The 21,580-nt window shown below is 42.5% G+C and overlaps 1 protein-coding gene across 3 annotated transcripts in view; it reads left to right on the plus strand.

Annotated features, from left to right (window-relative positions):
- The first annotated feature begins 1,083 nt into the window (after positions 1 to 1,083).
- The window catches only part of KHDRBS3 (KH RNA binding domain containing, signal transduction associated 3), a 188,714-nt gene continuing 168,217 nt past the window's right edge, over positions 1,084 to 21,580 (plus strand). For 2 of the 3 annotated variants that reach the window (XR_011558764.1, XR_011558765.1), the window contains exon 1: positions 1,084 to 1,438. Coding sequence is in view for 1 of the 3 variants with exons in the window: in XM_070748332.1 (XP_070604433.1) it covers positions 1,351 to 1,438 (88 nt within the window). In the remaining 2 variants the exon portion in view is untranslated. The remainder of the gene's footprint in view (positions 1,439 to 21,580) is intronic. The other variant, XM_070748332.1, reaches the window with a different exon arrangement.

Raw genomic sequence — 21,580 nt, forward strand, 5'->3', positions numbered from 1 at the left:
TATTAGATCTATGTCTGCCACCATTAAGTACTTGACAAAATAAATAATCACTGGAAGAAACATTTCGAATTTTTGATCCTCAATAATTTATTCCCAAAGACGGCCCTAAATCCCAATAATTTTTATTTAGATTTTAAAGAATTGACTGTATAAAATTAATAGAAAATTTTAGACGAGGAGAGATAAGAGCCGCCATTGAGGGAGTAATGAGAAAAGTTTATATAGGATTGTTTTTAAGCGTTGTTGTGTTTATATTGTTTTATTTTATGGTGGAGAAATTTTTTAAAAAATCTTATACCGATAAAAAAAATCCCAATAATCCACTTTGGGAATTATAGAAATTGTATATTCAAAAGGCCTAGATTCAGCTGCAATCATTGGGGGAGCCTCGTGGAACGCAAAACCTAAAGCATCCACCAGGGGGCAGCAGAAAGAAGAAACAGAGAAACCCAGCATTGCTGCCCCCTAGCGGCCATTTGGAGTTTTAAATCCTCACTTTGGGAGAGTTCATTCATCGACTAGGAAGCCTGTAGGGAAAGAAATAGGATATCATTCTGTAATTTTTTTTAAAAATAAAAAAAATATTATTAGTGCTTAAGGGGTTTTGCACAAACATTTAACCAGGCGCGCGGCCAACGGGGGTTCGAACACCCGCAGGTACCGCCATCCGCCTCAGACCATTCAGCGCGCGCCCGGCCGTCGGCCACGCGGCCCCTAACGGCTTTTTCGGAGTGCGCACTAGTTACCTCTCTCTCTCTTCTTGGCGCGCGGCTCTCCGACGCGAGGGGCGTGGCCGTGAGTCAACCCCCCCCCTTTCTTTTAACATTCGCGAATAGGAAGGCGGGGAGGAAAAAACAGCTGCCAATCACACAGTGTGTGTGTGTGGTGGAGGGAAGCTATGCCTCCCGGCGTCACAACGCTCTTTCCGTAGCCAATGGCTAACAAAGGGAGGCGGGCGGAAAGGGGCCGGGCTCGGGCGTTGGAAGGGTGGGGGAGGGGCGCGGCGTGGCCGCGCGAGGAGCGGAGGGGGGCGTGGCCGCGGAGCCGACTATTTAAAGGCGAGTTCCGCTCTTCGGCACGCTCAGTCGCGGTTTGCCGCCGGAGGGGGCAGTGTTGTGGCGATCACTGACGGGCGTCGTGCTCCTTTGGATCCTTTGGCCTCTGGGACGACGCGCGCTTGTTGTTTCGTCCGGCGGCATTAAAGGCGGAAAAGCGGGACCGCCTCGTTTCCTCCAGGAGGATTTTTTACCGTCTGTGCGGCCGGCTTGGCTTGCTTCCTTCCCTGCCCGGCGTGCCGAAGCGAGAGTTAGGTCCGGTGGTCGCCCCCCCAGCAGGGCAGGCGGGCCGGCCATGGAGGAAAAGTACCTGCCCGAGTTGATGGCGGAGAAGGACTCCCTGGATCCTTCCTTCACCCACGCGCTGCGGCTGGTCAACCAAGGTGCGCGGGGAGGGGGGCAGCGTCTGCGTGGCTCTTAACGGTCCCTTTGTGGGGGGGGGGGGGGCGCGCCGCAAAACGAGGCCGGTCCGGTGGGGCGGAGGCGCCGCTTTGTACATTGCCTTGTACGGAAGCTCCAGCCCGGAAAGCGGGAAAAGGCTGCTGCTGCTGGTGGTGGTGGAGAAACCGATCTATAACACGGGTTGCACGCCTCGCTCGTGTGAATGCCGGCTGGGGTGCAAACACACGTCGACTCGGTTTCTCCCCCCCTCCTTTTTAAAAAAACAAACAAAAACGGTTGGATTAAAGCGGCGTTCCTTAAAACTCGAGGTCCCCCCGGGAATAGATGGATGGATAGATGGAACAGATAAAACAGATAGATAGGTAGATAGATCAGATAGATAGAACAGATAAAATAGATAAGTAGTAGATCAGATAGATAGATAGAAACACAGAAGACTGACGGCAGAAAAAGACCTCATGGTCCACCTAGTCTGCCCTTATACTATTTCCTGTATTTTATCTTACAATGGATATATGTTTATCCCAGGCATGTTTAAATTCAGTTACTGTGGATGATAGATAGATAGATAGATAGACAGATAGATAGATAGATAGATAGATAGATAGATAGAACAGACAGATAGAACAGATAGATAGAACAGATAGAACATAAAATAGATAGGTAGATAGATCAGATAGATAGATCAGATAGATAGGATAGATAGATAGATAGATAGATAGATAGATAGATAGATAGATGGTAGATAAAATTGGGGGTGGGGGTGGGTGGCTGCTTTGGCTAAATGGGTTGGCCTTTGCAGAAGTGACACCCCCCCTCAATTTTGTTTTTTGGGTTTTGTTTGTTTATTTATTTGGATATTTGTATGCCGCTCATCTCCCAAGGGACTCTGGGCGGATTACAAACCCCAAAGAATAACGCATGCGAAGTAATATTAAAACCCTGTCAAAACAGTTCAAATCCAACAGTTAAAAGCAATTGAAATAGGTTTTTAAAAAGGAGGAGTAGCCGACCGGCTCCTTTCCAAACCCCCCCCCCCACAAAACTCCACTGCGTTGCCCGGCAGATGGACCCTAGGGTGGAATTTATTTATTTAATTTACTGTATATGCCTAAGGACTCTGGGCGAGTTACGACAGAAATGCGATGTAGCTGGAGATGGATGGGGGCAGTTCCAGGTGCCTCCCTTTTAACCCCACCCCCCAAAAAAAGAAGGTGGTGAGGGTGTATAGTGAATTTGGGGGTCCTCCTGTCTCTCGCCTTTGTCAGGTGCCACTTGAGTGGAAGAGGACAGAATTGGGTCTCCTTTAATCCCAGCCTCCTCCTTTTGGGGGGCTGCTTGTTTTCCTGTTTATTTTTTTCTGACAAATTCTCTATCTATCTATCTACCCATCCATCCATCTTCCTATGCCGCCCATTTCTCTAGGGAGTCAGGGCGGCTCCACAAATCAACGTGGATCAATATATATTTAAAAAATCAGTTTAAAATAATGGTAGCCATCCCATACATTCATGGGCCGACCTTGCTAGTAACTCCAATGCTGGAGTTAGGAGAAAGAGAGACTTTCAAACTGGAAGTTGCCTGTAGGATTGAAGATTGGGGGGGGGGGGGTGGCTCCCGGGGGGGGGGGGGATGGCTCCCATAGGCCACTTTAGACTGGAAATGTGACTTTTGCTCAACTCCAGAATGGCTGCTTAGGAAAAGTGGTCCATAGAGAGTCGGTCAGGGTTATTCTCTGAATTGAGGCTGCACTATAATGGGAAAATCACACAAGAGCCCCTTAAAAATCGGGTGGAGCAGGCTAAAGCAAAGGCACTCTGGATTTTATTAGTAAAAGGATATTTGTAATGCAACTTGACATGAGGAGGGGTCCTTGGTGCTGTTTGAGCTTGCTTGACTAGCACTGGTGGGGATACGTAGATTGGGTAATTAAATGTCCATCTGCAAGAAAATAAGCCAGCTCAGAAGAGCAACATGGATTCCTCATTCTGGACTTTTTAGCCCTCACCGTTTGAGAAGTTCCCTTCTGGCTACAAGTGATGCAACCCATTTCTTAGGAAGAGTCCGCTGATTGTGGGTTTACTAAAAGGATGGTTTTCTTGATATCGGTGTGCCTTGATGCAGGGAGGGCTTTGTGGAAATCGGGCATAGAGGCTTTAAAGGCAAATGGGGGGCACACGAAGGGTTTTTTTCCCCAGGAAAACTGGAGTCCGGGATGTGAATGGAAAGGGGTGTTGCGAGTTGTGGATCTGGAAGCAAAAAGGCCAAGTGAAGATTGTTTGCCCTTAAAATTCAAGCAGCTGAATCACAGGAATTCTTCCCTCCTGGTGGTTGCCTTGTATGTCTGAGACAATTCTAATTTCTATGGGGTGGAAGTCCTAAAAGCTCCAGGTGTGTAGAAATGGAAGTGTTGTAATTATGCAACTCTCAATTGAATGCCTTCTTTTGGCATGGATTGCTCTACAGTGTTCCCTCAATTTCCGCGGGGGATGCGTTCCAAGACCGCCCGCGAAAGTCGAATTTCCACGAAGTAGAGATGCGGAAGTAAATACACCATTTTTGGCTATGGACAGTATCACAAGCCTTCCCTTAACACTTCTTCATTGCTTATTTGACCCCTATGACAATCATTAAGTGTTGTACCACATGATTCTTGACAAATGTATATTTTATTTTATGTACGTTGAGAGCATATGCACCAAGACAAATTCCTTGTGTGTCCAATCACACTTGGCCAATAAAAATTCTATTCTATTCTAAACCCCTAAATTACCATTTCCCATTCCCTTAACAACCATTTACTCACCATTATTACTGGTACTCACCATTGAATAAGACACTTAGTGATCCTGATATTTATAAACAAAATTATTTATTAACAATAATTATTATTTTTGCTATTTATTTGCAAAAATTATTAGTTTGGCGATGGCATATGATGTCATTGGGTGGGAAAAACCGTGGTATAGGAAAAAAACAGCGAAGTATTTTTTAATTAATATTTTTTGAAAAACTGTGGTATAGGCTATTCGCGAAGTTCGAACCCGCGAAATCGAGGGAACACTGTACTACCAGGAAACGTGTCTACCCTTCGGGGCAGGAAGTGGGGAGGAAAAGGGCGTCCTGTTTTCAGCTTAACTGCAAGGACGAGTAAAGAATCCATGGTATTGACTGGCTTCCGTGTTAATAGCTTTTGTTTTGTGGCTGTGTATTCCACGACATAATCAGTCTCCTTCAAGTTAATCATTGTGGCATCTTTTGCAGCCTGGAAGGACTGATCTTTGAAAAACCAGTCCTCTTATAAATGGCTTGTTTTATTCCCCGCCCCCCTCCACAAACATTGGAATTTTGTGTTCTCATTTCTGGCTGCCCTGCAAATTTATTTCCTTCCGAAGAGAACTTGATGTTCTTTGCGACTAATCATGTGAAACGATGTCTCTTAAATGTAAGGTTAGCCTGGCGTTTGCTATCTGGCAAACTGAAAACAACAGATGGTGCTTTTAATAATCAGCAGGTAGGCACTCGGTTGCCGAGGGAGTCTGCGATAGGTGGTGTCCTGTTTCCATGGTCCCATTAAAACAAACTCAGTTTATTGACTTAACAGGTGAGAAATGCTAATTTTACCCTCAAGCAGTCTTCAAAACACTTGTTACTGCATCTTTAACACACGAGATGGCATCAACGTTTATAAGCTTCCTCTCGGCAGTTATTTTTATTTAGGGCATCTCCTTATCAATCTAGTGATAGTTGGAGGAATTCTAAGAACAGTTCATCACTATACAAAACTCAGTGTCGCTCTTAGTGGGATGCTTTTGTGTGTTTTGGGATGCCTGAATAGGGGCTGTTAAATGTACGAGAGCCCTCCAAGAGATGCTTGTCTTATGTAATCTGATGCTTGAAGTTTTGGTAGCAAATACTGTATTGAGTATTGTTGAAATTGGGTCTGTGGACTGCCGCTGGAGTTAATACATATTTGGAAGCATAAAGCACTAGACATTTTTTTTGGGATGGGTGGGTTCAGTGTCGTTTGCATTACAAACAGGACTTGTTTAGGTGTAGTATTGAAGTATTCAAAGTGTTGGTTATGACCTATAAAGCCCTTCATGGCATCGGACCAGAATATCTCCGGGACCGCCTTCTGCCGCACGAATCTCAGCGACCAGTTAGGTCCCACAGAGTTGGCCTTCTCCGGGTCCCATCGACTAAACAATGTCGTCTGGCGGGACCCAGGGGAAGAGCTTTCTCTGTGGCGGCCCCAGCCCTCTGGAACCAACTCTCCCCAGATATCAGAGTTGCCCCACCCTCCTTGCCTTTCGTAAGCTCCTCAAAACCCACCTCTGTCATCAGGCATGGGGGAATTGAAATTTTCCCTTCCCCCTAGGCTTATAGAATTTATACATGGTATGTTTGTATGTATGATTGGTTCTTTAAATTGGGGTTTTTTAGATTATTTTTAATATTAGATTTGTTTACATTGTCTTTTTTATTGTTGTTAGCCGCCCCAAGTCTGCGGAGAGGGGTGGCATGCAAATCTAATAAATAAATAAACAAACAAATAAACAAATAAACAAATTCTTATGTCAGAATAGCTTATTTACAGAGTTTAACTTCATAAATCAGGCAGGCAGCGAAAACTGAAGTCTGTTTTGCTCCGTAGTCCTATTTTGACACTGCAGAGGGAGCTTCATGTTCAATCTCTGGTACTTGATCACAGCTTTAGATGGAAGGAAACATCAGAATAAATTTTCTAACGGACTGCTTTTTAAATATTCTGGACATTACTGGTGTTATTTTAGGGGTGAAGAACTTGTTGAATTGTTTCCTTAAAAGGTAACACCGCCCTGCAGGTTTACTTCTGACAATCCAGCTTGTCTAATATTGATTGGTAGAACTTTCATTCTGCTCATTCAAGAATGCAATATTTAAAATGCTTTTAAATATTCTTGCACAAGAGAATATATAAAGGAGCACAAAGCCAGGATTTTTGGTTAAATTTTTTATTTGTGTAGAGTGTAAAAAAATACTAGAAGGAGATATTAAACTCCCCCCCTCCCCAATGATGAATAAATAATATAAGTAATATACAGTATATCCAGAAATACTCACTAGCAATCATCATTAGGGAATCCTTAAATGTTCAGCAGGATTCTTGGGTAATTTAATCTGGGGAGTAAACGATGAGAAAACATTATTCTCTACCTTCTGTTTGGGCATTTGCTGGCTCAATTTTAAGTCTTGCAGAGATGGAAACACTCAGATTTTGAAATTTGGTACCATGCCGTTTTGTTTTTGAAATCTGAATAATGAAATGAGTATAATCAAAATATTTCCAGTTAGAAGAGATGTTGGAATACTTTAGAAGGCGCCGTTTAAATATTTAAGTCACAAAATACCGATATTCCCATAAAACCACTTTGTAATTATAGTTTTTAGCATTACCATATCCTGTTGCTGAATGAATTGGACGATTGAACGTTATGCTATGGTTAATAATTTGCATTCTGTGTTTAAGTTCCCAGACCACTTTGTTTTAAGTGATGCATACTTGAACATCAATCTTGGGGTTTAACTTTCATCTTTGGTGAGATGCTTATTAATTCAGATTGAGAATGACCTCTTTGGGAATGGGCTGATAGCCAGCATTTAAACTGCTGTCAAAGGTTATGTATCTTTATACTGTAGATAATCTTAAACCATAGAAAGCTCTGCAGTGTTAATTTGTCTTAAGTGTCTGCAGGAACAGGTTTGCTATAATAAATTGCTGAGGTTTCGCCTAATGTAAGGAAGCACTTGTAGTCTCAAATGTACTATCTCAATTTTTTATTATATGGCTTCTAAGGTTGTCCAGTTCCATAGTATTCTTGAGTCGTATATTAAATATATTAACCTACATAACCCTAACCAAATATTAACATGCAGAATCAAAAGGAATGGAGTTCATATTATCTTTAAAATTGTGCGCTTATGAGATGGCTTTTGACAAATTTCTGAAATTTAGTTATTGGATTGAAAAATTTACATGAGGGAAAAGCAGTGAACCTCTTGTTTAGCGAAAGTTCTGTATAATATCTAAATTGTCCCCATATCTCTATGCTGCACATTTGTATGAAATAAGGGGTTTGTCTGAGGGGATAATAAAAAATAAATAAAAGGAAACAGAAAAATGACAATGTCGCTTGGCGGGACCCAAGGGAAGAGCCTTCTCTGTGGTGGCCCCGGCCCTCTGGAACCAACTCCCCCCAGAGATTAGAATTGCCCCCCCCCCTCCTTGCCTTTCGTAAGCTGCTTAAAATCCACCGCTGCCGCCAGGCATGGGGGAATTGAGATACACTTTCCCCCTAGGCCTTTACAATTTTATGCATGGTATGTCTGTATGTATGATTGGTTTTTATATAATGGGTTTTTAACTGTTTTTAGTATTGGATTATTGTCATATACTGTTTTATTACTGCTGTTAGCCGCCCCGAGTCTGCGGAGAGGGGCGGCATACAAATCCAATAAATAAATAAATATTCCAGATATAGAATAAGGATGCACATAAAAGCAGCGCCATAACCCAGCTGTCTTAGCTGAATTGTCCTTTTAAAGAAATCAGGGACATAACTGATTTTTAAAATAGGTGGTTGGTTTTAAATAATTATATGTCCTGCCTATTAAATATCCAAGAGAAGCAAAATGGGTGCTTTCCATCAGGGCAAAAATATTAGATGAGATAAATTTGAGAAGTTATAGCAAGTATCTGCTATTTAGAAAATATTTTAAAATGAAAATCTGAAAAAAAATTCAGACAATTTATATGAAAGATTAATGTCATGGGAATGAATCAATATTTAAAGAAGAAATGCACTTTTCCTAGAATGGTCCCATAGCAGAGCAAATACTTCTGATTTTAATCATTCCATGTGAATCCTTTGGGCAAGTGATCTGCCTGAAATGATGCAGCAGCCAGTCTTAAAAAACATCTGTTTTCATTGTGGTCAGTTCTACAGAAACATGGACCGATTTCAGCAGTGTGGGCTAGAATCTGATCTATAACAGCCACTATATAGGACAAATAGGCAGAAGACTAACAGAGCACATCTATGAACTCCAGCTAGCAGTCCGAAGAGATGATGAAAACTTCTCAATCTCACAATTTATGGATAGAGTTCACCATAATTTCAACTGGAAAATTATGAGCTCCTGGACCAAGCTAGGTACTAGGGAATTCCTGGAAGTTTGGGATTAGACAAATCGTCCATTAATAGAGATAAACCACATTTAAACGGTAAAGAGCCGGGGTGGTGCAGCAGGTAGAGTGCTGTACTGCAGGCCACTGAAACTGACTGTAGATCTGCAGGTCAGCAGTTCAAATCTCATCACCGGCTCAAGGTTGACTCAGCCTTCCATCCTTCCGAGGTGGGTAAAATGAGGACCCGGATTGTGGGGGCAATATGCTGGCTCTGTTAAAAAGTGCTATTGCTAACATGTTGTAAGCCGCCCTGAGTCTAAGGAGAAGATATGAACTGATCTCCAGCAACCAACAGCCAGATAAAATGGAATTAATGCAAGGCAAACAATCTGGCAGAAAACAATATTCTAATCTAGAGGTCATCAAGAAAACCACACCTCCCATCCACTGCTGGCAGGGCAAGCTATTGTGTATAAATGAGGAGCGAACACCACACTTGAAAACACTGTTTATTTACCCTAGTTGGGTATTGAAACATCTGCAACGTAAATGCAACCAAGCCCTGAGGACACCAAGGGCTACTTACAATCTGACCAGCAAGAGTGTTTTTTTCTCAACTTGGACAAGCAGCCTGGAAAATTCTGGGAGTTGGGGTCCAAACATTTTTGATCTGCCGGGCTCTCTGGTGGGAGCCTCCCGAAAATTCAAGGGTACAAATTTCAGACACACACACACGTTTGAAAATTCAAAACAATGTTCTTTATCACAAAATTCAAAATAAAAGAAGCACTCTTTTTGTATTGCAAAGAGCACTCATCCCAAAACAACATGGTAGTTTGTATAAGTCCCTTATCAGTCATTAAGTACTTAGCTTGCAGCTGTGAAGAAACGTCACAGCCCTTCTTCTTCCACGAAGTGAAACATACACACACACTTTGCTTTGGTTTCAAAGGCGTGAAAAATCAACAAAGTCCAGAAAACAGCAACACACGATTCCTGAAGAACTGCGATCAGATACTCTTCCACAACGGCCAAACCCACACGCTGCTATTTATAGCAGCAGTCCTAATTACTGGAGCCCCACCCAACCACAGGTGGCCTCATTTTCTCTTGTAATAATCCTTCAGTAGTTGTCTCCTATGCATCACTCTATGCATGCGTGGATGTGTCATTAATTCTTGTTCAGAATCCAAGGATGATACAGATGATTGATCTCCTCCTGGGCTGTCTGCCAAACTCCCCTCTTCCCTGTCACTCACGCTTCCTTGGTTAGAGGAGGCTTCGTCGGCAGATTCCATCGGGAGCAAAACAGGCCTGTGGCATGTGGATGTCTCCCCCACATCCACCTGCACATTCCTTGGGGCAGGAGCTGGGCCAGAGCTAACCACAACACATTTTAAAGTTGCCAAAGCAAAGAAACAGATATATCAAAACATATCACACAGATTATTGACCTTACAAACATAGAGTTGTTTAGCTTTTTATTCCAAAGGGACAGAGTGATAGAAGGTAGCTGAGTCTGTGGCAGGTATATGGGTGGACAAGCAAATTGGAAGGGACTCCCTCTCTATTGTCTTGGAGTTGTGTTGTGTGTGGGGGAGGAATTGTACTTTTCAGACTTTAATGTAACCTTATAGTGAAGTTAAATTCGCTTATCTGGCTGCGTTCCTCGTGTAGTCTTATCTCTCAAGACTGATGTGCATTGAGAAAATAATTGGTTTTTTGATACTTTAGTCATAAACTACACAAATAGTGATATGATTTGAGAGGTCGCCTGTAAATTTAAGAACTGATATAGTTACACATTACCATAAATGGGTGAGACATATAGGGCATTCATATTTACTTAAGCATTGATTGATACTTGAATACGGCTTCATTTTTCTAGAAGTAGTTCTTGGTGGACAGTATTGAATACAACTTGTTTTACTATGATTTTTGTTCATGGTGCCCACAAATAATGTAACGAGTTTCGATGTAGGATAGGAGTATATTCAGCAGTAAATATTATTGGGGAAAGCAAGCATGGGCCATCACATGTAAGAAATACCAAATTTGATTTTGCTAGTTACGGTGTAAACCCATTGCAAAAAGATGCATTTGCTTAGCACAACTTAAAAACGATAAAATATCCATGATTCAAATGTTAAACTGCTGGTTTTCTGAATGCAAAAACCACTAGGGGGTAATAGACAGAAAGGAAAAGATAAAAAGGTTTGGGGTTTTTTGCAGCAGTCTGTTTACTTTGCATAGAATCATACCAACGTACATCGGAATTGTTCAACCTTGACAACTTCAAACTTAGAATAAAATGAAGGACCTTGGAGGTCGTCTAGTCCAGTCCTCTGCACAAACAGGAGAACCTGTACCGGTGATGGCGAACCTTTTTTTTGCTCGGGTGCCGAAAGAGCATGGGTACCTGTGCTATTGTACATGCACGAGTGCCCACACCCATAATTCAATGCCTGGGGAGGGCAAAAACAGCTTCCCCTGCCTGCCACCCCAGGCCCTCTGGAGGCTGGAAATAGCCTGTTTCCCAACTTCTAGTAGGACCAGTAAACTCAGGTTTCACCCTCTCTAGGCTCCAAAGGCTAGAATCTAGAGATTCACAAGCAGATATCCAAAACCAAAGTTTAATGGAAGCCATGTATAAATAGTTGCACAAAAATGGGGGAAATTGAGTTTTCTATAAATAGTAAAATACATTCAGTTTGCAAGAGCTGAATGCAACCCTCTGGTAGTTACTCTTAGGTTTGATCCCCCCACCCCCAAGCATGACTTAAACGCTTTAAACTCCCCTCATTGTCTTTCAACCATCCTACTGTCAGATGTTCTACATGAATTAGTCTGCTGGCAGAGCAGAATAGAAACAGCCACTGTATTTTTGCAGGGCAGAGAATTTAAGGAGGCATTCAAGACAAAGCTAATCATGGCTCTCCAGTTAGAGTAAAAGAGGATGTCCTTAGGTAATAGACCTTTACTTAGAGATATGCTGAGCAGACAACGGTGGCCCGAGATACTGTATTATTTTTGCTTCTCCCAAACTACATAAATAAAGCCTTAAAAGTTGTCGGGAAAAGAACCGAGATCCCGGAATGGCCTAAGAGGGTTGCTGGGAACAAAACCATCAATCTCCTTTCATTATGGAAGAAAAGATGCCTATGGCCTTCAAGTTTGGCCCTTTATAATGCTAGAGTCCTACTGGAGAATGGAAACAGTTCCAACAAAAGAAAACTCCGAGGCTTGAGGTGTTCCTCAAAGTTCCATCTTATTAGAGATTACATAATTGTCACATCTGGGAAAACCCGAATCTTAAAGCTTCCAATTTTCCACACCCTAAAGAAAGTTCAAGCCCCTCTGCCCCAACACCCACATATTCATCACCTTTAAAGCCCTACATGGCATTGGACCAGAATACCTCCAGAACCGCCTTCTACCGCACGAATCCCAGCCGCCGATAAGGTCCCACAGAGTTGGCCTTCTCCGGGTCCCGTCGACCAAACAATGTCGTTTGGCGGGCCCCAGGGGAAGAGCCTTCTCTGTGGTGGCCCCGGCCCTCTGGAATCAACTTCCCCCTGGAGATTAAAACGGCCCCCACCCTCCTTGTCTTTCGCAAGTTACTCAAGACCCACCTATATCGCCAGGCATGGGGGAACTAAGACATCTCCCCCAGGCTTATTATATTTCATGTTTGGTGTGTATGTGCTGTATGTTTTTTAATTATTGGGGTTTTTATATATTTTATTATTAGATTTGTCCCATTGTTATACTGTTTTTATCACTGTTGTGAGCCGCCCCGAGTCTTCGGAGAGGGGCGGCATACAAATCTAATAAATTATTATTATTGTTGTTGTTGTTGTTGTTGTTGTTGTCCAATCAATGCACTGTCCCATCTGGAGATGCCTCCCAGGAACACCCCTCCAGGTGCAGGGCAGAGTGGCCTTAACTCCCAGAGAAAGGAATGTTATTTTGACTGTCTCCTCACTCACTCAATCCCCACTCCCAGCATTAAATGTGGCAGATCCAAGGCCCATGATGGTTTCCAGGCCTGACAACAGGCTGATGTGAAGTTTTAAGAAGAAAATGCTAATACAGTAAGTGAAGTTAGCCAATAAAGATGCTGATCCATATAGTTTTAAGTTCATTAAGATTTTACACCAATCTTTCTGAGCAAGCTTACGCTCAAATGGAGTTATATCGAAGTTCCCTTGACCATGTGCTGAATGACTCAAAAAATTAAGGAATTCATTTTCTGATAAGGGTGCATCTGTTTGGCTTCACAAATGTGAGCGATCTGCCAGACAGGCAGAAACAACAGCAATTAACATGCTTTTGACTCTTGGTGTTGCAGAAAAACATTTGTGTTAGAATTACACTCTCTAATCCTTGCATCACAATTACAGGAAGAGGGAGGGGTGTTTACCCAGGTTCGCCTGGTGCACCAGTTGCGGCCCTATTCGGACAATGGAGTCTTTACTCACAGTCACTCACGTCCTTATCACCTCGATGTTCGACTACTGCAATGCTCTCTAGAATAGAATAGAATTTTATTGGCCAAATGTGATTGGACACACAAGGAATTTGTATTGGTGCCTATGCTCTCAGTGTACATAAAAGAAAAAGAGACATTTGTCAAGAATCATGTGGTACAACGTAGGGGTCAAATAAGCAATGAAAAAACAATATTAATAGAAATCTTAGGATACAAGCAACAAGTAACAGTCATACAGTCCTAAGTGGGAGGAAAAGGATGATAGGAATGATGAGAAAAACTAGTAGAAATAGAAGTGCAGATTTGGTAAAAAGTCTGACAGTGTTGAGGGAATTATTTGTTTAGTAGAGTGATGGTGTTCGGAGAAAAGAACTGTTCTAGTTGTCTTGGTGTGCAATGCTCTGTAGCGATGTTTTGAGGGTAGGAGTTGAAACAGTTTGTGTCCAGGATGCGAGGGGTCAGTAAATATTTTCCTCACCCTCTTTTTGACTCATGCAGTATACAAGTCCTCAATGGAAGGTAGGTTGGCAGCAATTGTTTTTTTCTGATTATCCTCTGAAGTCTGTGTCGGTCCTGTTAGGTTGCAGCACCAAACCAGACAGTTATAGAGATGTAGAGGACAGACTCAGTGATTCCTCTGTAGAACTGTATCAGCAGCTCCTTGGGCAATGCTCTCTACATGGGGCTATTGTGCAAAACGCAGCTATGCGAGTGGTCTTGGACCTTCCCAGGCATGACCATGTTTCCCCAGGACTCCGTGGACTGCATTGGTTGCTGATTGGTTTCCAGGCGCAATTCAAAGAGTTGGTTATGACCTATAAAGCCCTACATGGCATCAGACCAGATTACTTGCGGGACCTCTTCCTGCCGCATGAGTCCCAACGACCGGTTAGTTGGCCTTCTCCAGGTCCCATCACTTGGTGAGACCTAGGGGAAGAGCCTTCTCTGTGGGGGCCCCAGCCCTCTAGAATCAGCTCCCCCCAGAGATTCGCACTGACCCCACCCTTCTCGCCTTCTGCAAGAGTCTCATTTATGTCGCCAGGCTTGGGACCATTAGACCCTAGAACCCTGGCCGACGAATGTATGTATTTTTGTATGTATGTATGTATGTATGTATGTATGTATGTATCAATCAATAAATCAATCAATCAATATAGTTTGCCACTTCTGTTTATACAGTCCTGGCTTTAGCTTACAGAAATGTTTACACTATAGCCTTAGATCGTAGTATCAGAAAATTGCCATTTTTCTTGCAACTGCTTTTCGGTAATTGCTTGCTGGTGGGCTTGTAGGCTAGTTGTAGGTCAATGTGTCTATTGATGGAATTGTTTGTGGAGTGCTAGACTTTGATGAACTCCCGAGCAGGACAGGTGGTAGCGAGGCCAATGATTTTTGTGTTGGTCCAATTGGTACTGTTTGGTGTCAGTGTTGGAAGAGATTAAAGATTTGGGATTGTGGCGTTTGACTGCCAACTGGTGTTTGTAGATCCTGGTTTTTATTTTTAATTGGTGTGATGTTTGTCGCATTTAGCAACTAGCCAGCATTTATGGACAGTTCCATTGGCCAGTAGTGCTAGGACCACAATTTACAAAGGCTTTCCCCCCCCCTGGAAATAAGCATTTACTTCTGTTTTGCAACAAAAAACAACCCATCACAGACAATGGATTTGCTTTACAATCATGGCATTTGCTTTGCTATTGCTGTAAGAAAGATTGTGTGGGATCTGGTGACCTGCTTAACAACCAGCACACCTTACAGTTGCAATTATTATGGTCATAAGTCACCAATCTCCTGCCCCGGCAGGAAACCCTACACCACTTCAGACAAATGGTCATCCAACCTTAAAAACTTCCATTGTTGGAGCATTCACAAGCTCTGGAAGCAAGTTGTTCCACTGATTATTTATTCTAATTGTCAGGAAATTCCTCTTTAGTTCTAAGTTGCTTCCGTCCTTGTTTAGTTTCCACCCATTGCTTCTTGTCCTACCTTTAGATGCTTTGGGGAATAGCTTTACTTCTTCTTCTTTGTAGCAGTCTCTGAGATATTGGAACACTGCTATCTTGTCTCCCCTGGTCCTTCTTTTCATTAAACTAGCCGGGCCCAGTTCCTGCAACTGTTCCTTATATGTTTTAGCCTCCAGTCCCCTAATCATCTTTGTCGCTCTTCTCTGCACTCTGCGTTATTAATTTAACAAGTGTAGTGATTCACTTAACTACTTTGGTAAGGAAGGCACCTAAGAGCAAATGTTTTGTAGCTTAGTTGGGATCGTAAGTCGAGGACTAGCTGTAATGGGGATGGAGAGTAAATACAGATTTATTTATTTATTTAACGTACTGCACTTTGCAAACTCAAGGGCTTGGCTGTAAATTATAACAGAGTTTGAAAAATAAACAATGACACAGGAATGAGTCTCTTTACAGAGAAGAGAGAGAGGAACAAAAGGTGTTTTGTTTTTCCAAGCTGTAAGCCAAGAACAGAGAGCAAAGTGCGCAGCTTCAATGTACAGGGAGGGACAAATCCTTTTTTTTTTGTTTTAAAGATGGCACTTAACGCTAATAGCTTATGCAGCAAACATTCAACATTACTGTCTTCGGGGAGTATTTATTTGTTGTAATTATAGAGTGACTCTTCAAAAAAAAAAAAAAAGGAGAAGAAAACCCCAGACCTTGGCTGCTGACCAGAACGATTTCCATCAATTTGTAACCTTCTAAATGATTCTGGGTCGGCTTCTTCTCAAAGAAAATGCCTGGTGGTATTTAAGAGTAAAATATGATCATGGTGGAAAGATACAGGAATATATGCCGTATTTTTCAGAGTATAAGACGCACTGGAGTATAAGACGCACTTTAGGGAGAAAAATAGGGAAAGGAATCTGCTTACCGGATATTTATCTACTAGCATCCTTAGTCTGGTCAGTTTCAGCACATTATTTTATCCCCTGGTTAGGGCTTTAAAAAAAACCTTGTTTGGAGAGAGTAACAATGAAAAAGCTTGCAAGCCAGTAAGAGCCGGGAACATTGTTAGAACCTGGTTAGGGCTGGAAAGAAAAATTCTGAGCAAGTAGAGCAATGAAGAAAAAAACCCTTCAAAGATATAGGGCTTGAAAAACGTTATTCACAGTGAGTAACAGTGAAAGAGCTTGCAAGAGGGTAACATTGTTAGCACCTGGTTAGGTCTGGAAAGAAACGTATTTGGAGCAAGTTAGAGCAATGAAAAAAACCCTGCAAAACTTAGGGCTTAGGAAACATTCTTTGCAGAGAGTAGCAATGAAAGAACCTGCAAGGTAAGAGCTGGGAAGATCGTTTGCACCTAGTTAGGGCTGGGGGGGGGGAAGCTTTGAAAAAAGCTGCATTCAGAGTATAAGACACACCTGAATTTTAAGCCTCTTTGAAAAGGTGTGTCTTATACTCCGAAAAATCCCTCGTTTTTCGCGGGGGATGCGTTCCAAGGCCACCCGTGAAAAATGAATTTCCGTGAAGTAGAGGAAAGATATATTTTTTAATGTATTTAACAAGTATTTGGACTTTTAAAACCCACCCTTTGCATTAAACAGTCATTCTATAATATTTCTCAGCTGGAACTACATGTGATATCCTACCAGTTTCTTTAATAGAGTACAGTAGCACTGTAGAATAATTTTATGGATTTTTAATGGATTTAAAATTTTCAATGGATTTAATGCATTTAAGCCCCCTTTGAAAACTTGTGAAGTAGAATTGAAATGATAGTGCTACTTCCAAGGGATTGCTTCATCCTCAGGCAATCTAGTCCTCAAGTTTTGATTAGCAACCACTTGAAGTTATGACAAACCAATCTTGGAGCTACTTACAATTCAAAGTTATAACAGTCTGCACCCCATCCCACCCCAGTGATCAAATTTCAGGCACTCGGGCTGCATTTATAGCTGTTATGAATGTCACACAATTGTGTTTACAGTAATTATGATAAAAATGAGCAATTCTAGTTTATGGCAAGACTGCACATGTAGAAAACATTAGGTTTTCTTAATGGTCATGGTGGCAACTTTACACCTACCAAGTTGGCTTAATGCCTGCCGCAAAAGTTGGATTGATCACATGACCAATCCAGTCTACGGCCATTATGGCTTATGAGGTTCCATTATGGACTTAAGTCAGTGTTTTTCAACCAATGTGCCGCGAGACATGGTCAGGTGTGCCACGAAGAAGGAAGGTCAGGTTCTGGTCTCGCAACTTTTTTCTGAGAGAGAGTGAGAGAGAGACAGAGAGAGAGAAAGCAAGAGAGAGATAAAGAGAGTGAGAGAGAGAGAGAAAGCAAGAGAGAGAAAGCAAGAGTGAGAGAGAAAGAAAGCAAGAGAGAAAGAAAGAGAGAAAGAAAGAAAGAAAGCAAGAGAGAGAGAAAAGGAGAGGAAGAGAGAGAGAGAGAGAGAGAGAGAGAAATGAGCAAAAAGGGGAGGAAAAAAGAGAAATGAGAAAATGATTGAGGCAGAGAATGAGAGGAAAGAGAAACAAAAGAGAGAGAGAAGTGACTCTTGATTTAAAGCATATGATAAAAAGCACCCAAAGAATAAGAGAGAAAAAAACTCCAGCCCTCACCTGTTTTTGCAAATGGTTCAAGAGTGTGTATGCACACACACACACACAAGGGTGGGGAGGAGACAGGGATGGAAAAAGAGTAGAGTGTCTTAGGGTGTCATTTTGTGTTATTTTGGTTGGTGGTGTGCCCCATGATTTTGTAAATGTAAAAAATGTGCCGCGGCTCAAAAAAGGTTGAAAATCACTACTTAAGTCGAGGCCTATATTCTGGATTTCTGCTGCTTTTCTACCCCAACAGGTCCAGGGTGGAAAATGGTGGAGGGCAAAGCTCAAAATAACCTCACTGTGCCCTAACAGCTGTAACTCATCTGCAGGCCGAATGACGTATGTCGCTTTGGGCAGCTGTTGATGTTTGCCATCTCAGGCGATATCCCAAGTTTAGGCTTGTAATATCTATTATTATTATTATGAGCAGATGTTCATACGGAACGTGGAATGACGTGGCATCGTGGGAATATAGATGTTTATCAGAAAAGAGATGAAAACACGTAATGGGGGAAGACCTTCTGGTGCGGCTCTGCCCAGCTCTCCATAAATGGAAATTAGTTTGAACTAAGTGTGAACGGAGTGGCTGCGGGTTTTGCCTCCCAAGGACAATTCCATCTGTCCGTCCATTACCCTGGGGGGGGGGGATTACTAACCCCCTCAGAGAGGGTCCTCAACTTGGGCGTCCTCCTCGATCCACAGCTCACATTAGAGAACCATCTTTCAGCTGTGGCGAGGGGGCGTTTGCCCAGGTTCGCCTGGTGCACCAGTTGTGGCCCTATTTGGACTGGGACTCACTGCTCACAGTCACTCATGCCCTCATCACCTCGAGGCTCGACTACTGTAATGCTCTCTACATAGGGCTACTTTTCAAAAGTGTTCGTGCAGAATGCAGCTGCGAGAGCAATCATGGGCTTTCCTAAATATGCACATGTCACACCAACACTCCGCAGTCTGCATTGGCTGCTGATCAGTTTCCGGTCACAATTCAAAGTGTTGGTTATGACCTATAAAGCCCTTCCTGGCACCGGACCAGATTATCTCCGGGACTGCCTTCTGCCGTGCGAATCCCAGCGACCAGTTAGGTCCCACAGAGTGGGTCTTCTCCGGGTCCTGTCAACTAAACAATGCCGTTTGGCGGGCCCCAGGGGAAGAGCCTTCTCTGTGGCGGCCCTGGCCCTCTGGAACCAACTCCCCCAAGAGATTAGAATTGCCCCCACCCTCCTTGCCTTTCGTAAGCTCCTTAAAACCCACCTCTGCCGTCAGGCATGGGGGAATTGAGATATTCTTTCCCCCTAGGCTTCTACAATTTATGCATGGTATGTTTGTATGTATGATTGATTTTATAACAAGGGTTTTTAGCTGTTTTTAGTATTGGGTTGTCACATGTTGTTTTTACCACTGTTGTTAGCCGTCCCGAATTCATGGAGAGGGGTGGCATACAAATCCAATAAATAAATAAATAAATAAAATAAATCTGACTCTCGAGTCAGTATTACGCCAATTTAATCTGTAGCTTAGATTCTTCCGATGAATATCCTGTTGCTTTATGTAATGCAGATAGTCCTCGATTTATGACCACAATTGCGCCACAATTGGCTTTTGTTAAATGAGTAACATGGTTGTTAAGTGAATCTGGCTTCCCCATTGACTTTGCTTGTTAACAGGCTGCTAAGGTGGTCACATGACCAGTTGCCGAGCGTTCCAAATGTAAATCACGTGACCATGAGGGGGTCCTGTAGTGTGAAAAATGGTCATACTTTGAACTGTCATTAAATGAGCACTAAAATTTTTGCAGCATATCAGCTAATCATTTTTTTTTCACTGCAATTATTAAAATATTGCCATCTTAAAAAAAATTACTGGAAAATTACTAGTCAATTTAAATACAGGTAGTCCTCCACTTGCAACAGTTCCCTACTTTGAATTATATAATGCCAATTCTGTGTTTGCATCCATCCCATTGAGTCACAGAATTACAAGGGAGAAGCTGAAAACTGCTATAGTTTTGCCGTCATTTATCGTTACCGTATTTTATTTCACTTGTGACCTAAGACAGCTGCAAGTGTTGGTAAGTGACCCAACATGTTTTTCCAGTATTTTTTTTAAGAAGAAAATATTTTAATGATTGCACGGTGAAAAAACAAGTTGATCCAATAATCCGTCTGCAGCAGAAATTTTAAATAAACCAGAACTCTAAGCCCACTAGACCAGGCTTTTTTTGGAAGAAGAAACAGATATTGTTCCCCTTGAGAAAGAAAGTGATGGAACAAGTGGGAATTGCTCCATCATAACAGCTGCCTCTTTGAAAGTGGAAACTTATAGCTGTGATTTCCTTGTTTTCAGTTTTTAAAAATTTATCTTGCATTTTCTGCGCAGTTAAATAATACATAAGTTTGTGCTTGCATGAAGGAGTGTGAAAGGAGTGTTGGTAGCTCTGCACTGACTGCTGCAGCAAAAAAATTAAATGATAATATCATTTATAGCTTTGAAGCTTAAAAAAAAGTGGATTAAATGAGGAGATGAAGGGGCTTGTATAACATTTCAAGAGGAAGAGGGAGGGGTGATAAGATTGTAATTATCTGTTGAAGAAAAGGTCAGGAGTCATATTTCATAACTTTACAATTCTTCCCTTCTGATTTACCTTTTGCTGAATGTAAAATTCTTTGTGCAAATAAATAAATACAGTAGACCACACATTCAAAGATTGTTCCATGTTTCATTGCTGGATTTCATTGGCTTCCCATATGAAAAAGACTATAAAAATCGCAAGAGTGATTGTGCACAGTAAAGGAACTGCAATGCTCTTTTAACATATTGAGCAACCCAGTTCTGTCCTGGATTTGCTAGAAGCGGATCTCTGACCGCAGAGGCTTTGCAGCTTATGATCGATATGTCTACAAAACAGGTTCTTGAAAAGCCTTTCCTTAGGTAGAAATGGTGTGTGCCTGAGGTCCAAAATACAGTGATACCTTGTCTTACAAACTTAATTGGTTCCAGGATGAGGTTCTTAAGGTGAAAAGTTTGTAAGACGAAACAATGTTTCCCATAGGAATCAATGGAAAAGCGATTAATGCGTGCAAGCTCAAAATTCACCCCTTTTGCCAGCCGAACTGCCCGTTTTTGCACTGCTGGGATTTCCATGAGGCTCCCCTCCATGGGAAACCCCACATCCGGACTTCTGTGTTTGCAACGGAAGTCCGGAGGTGGGGTTTCCCAGCGAAGGGAGCATCAGTGAAATTGCAGCATCACAAAAACACTGAAGTCCTTGAAACCCCACCTCTGGACCTCTGTGTTTTTGCGATGCTGCGATTTCACTGAGGCTTCCCTCGCTGGGAAACCCCACCTCCGGACTTCCGTTGCCAGCAAAGCGCCCATTTTTGCGTTGCTGGGATTCCTCTGCAGTATCACAAAAACACGGAAGTCCGGAGGTGGGGTTTCCCATGGATCGGAGTCTCAGGGCAATCCCAGCAGCGCAAAAATGGGTGCTTCGCTGGCAACGGAGGTCCGGAGGCGGGGCATCCCAGCGGCGGCGGTGGGCTTGTAAGGTGAAAATATTTTGTAAGAAGAGGCAAAAAAATCTTAAACCCCGGGTTTGTATCTCAAAAAGTTTGTATGATTAGGCGTTTGTAAGACGAGGTATCACTGTATAGCTATAAAAAGTGTGTAGTGGTGTGAAAATTGGATGTTTGGGGATCTGCATGCTTTGAGATTCCTAATAGTTGCAGAATGTTGCTTTGCTACCTGTTACATATACAGTGTTCCCTTGATTTTCGCGGGGGATGCGTTCCGAGACTGCCTGCGAAAGTCGAATTTCCGCGAAGTAGAGATGCGGAAGTAAATACTCTATTTTTGGCTATGAACAGTATCACAAGCCTTCCCTTAACACTTTGAAACCCCT

Source organism: Erythrolamprus reginae, chromosome 3 (assembly GCF_031021105.1).
Source record: "Erythrolamprus reginae isolate rEryReg1 chromosome 3, rEryReg1.hap1, whole genome shotgun sequence".
NCBI classification, from domain to species: Eukaryota; Metazoa; Chordata; class Lepidosauria; order Squamata; family Dipsadidae; genus Erythrolamprus; species Erythrolamprus reginae.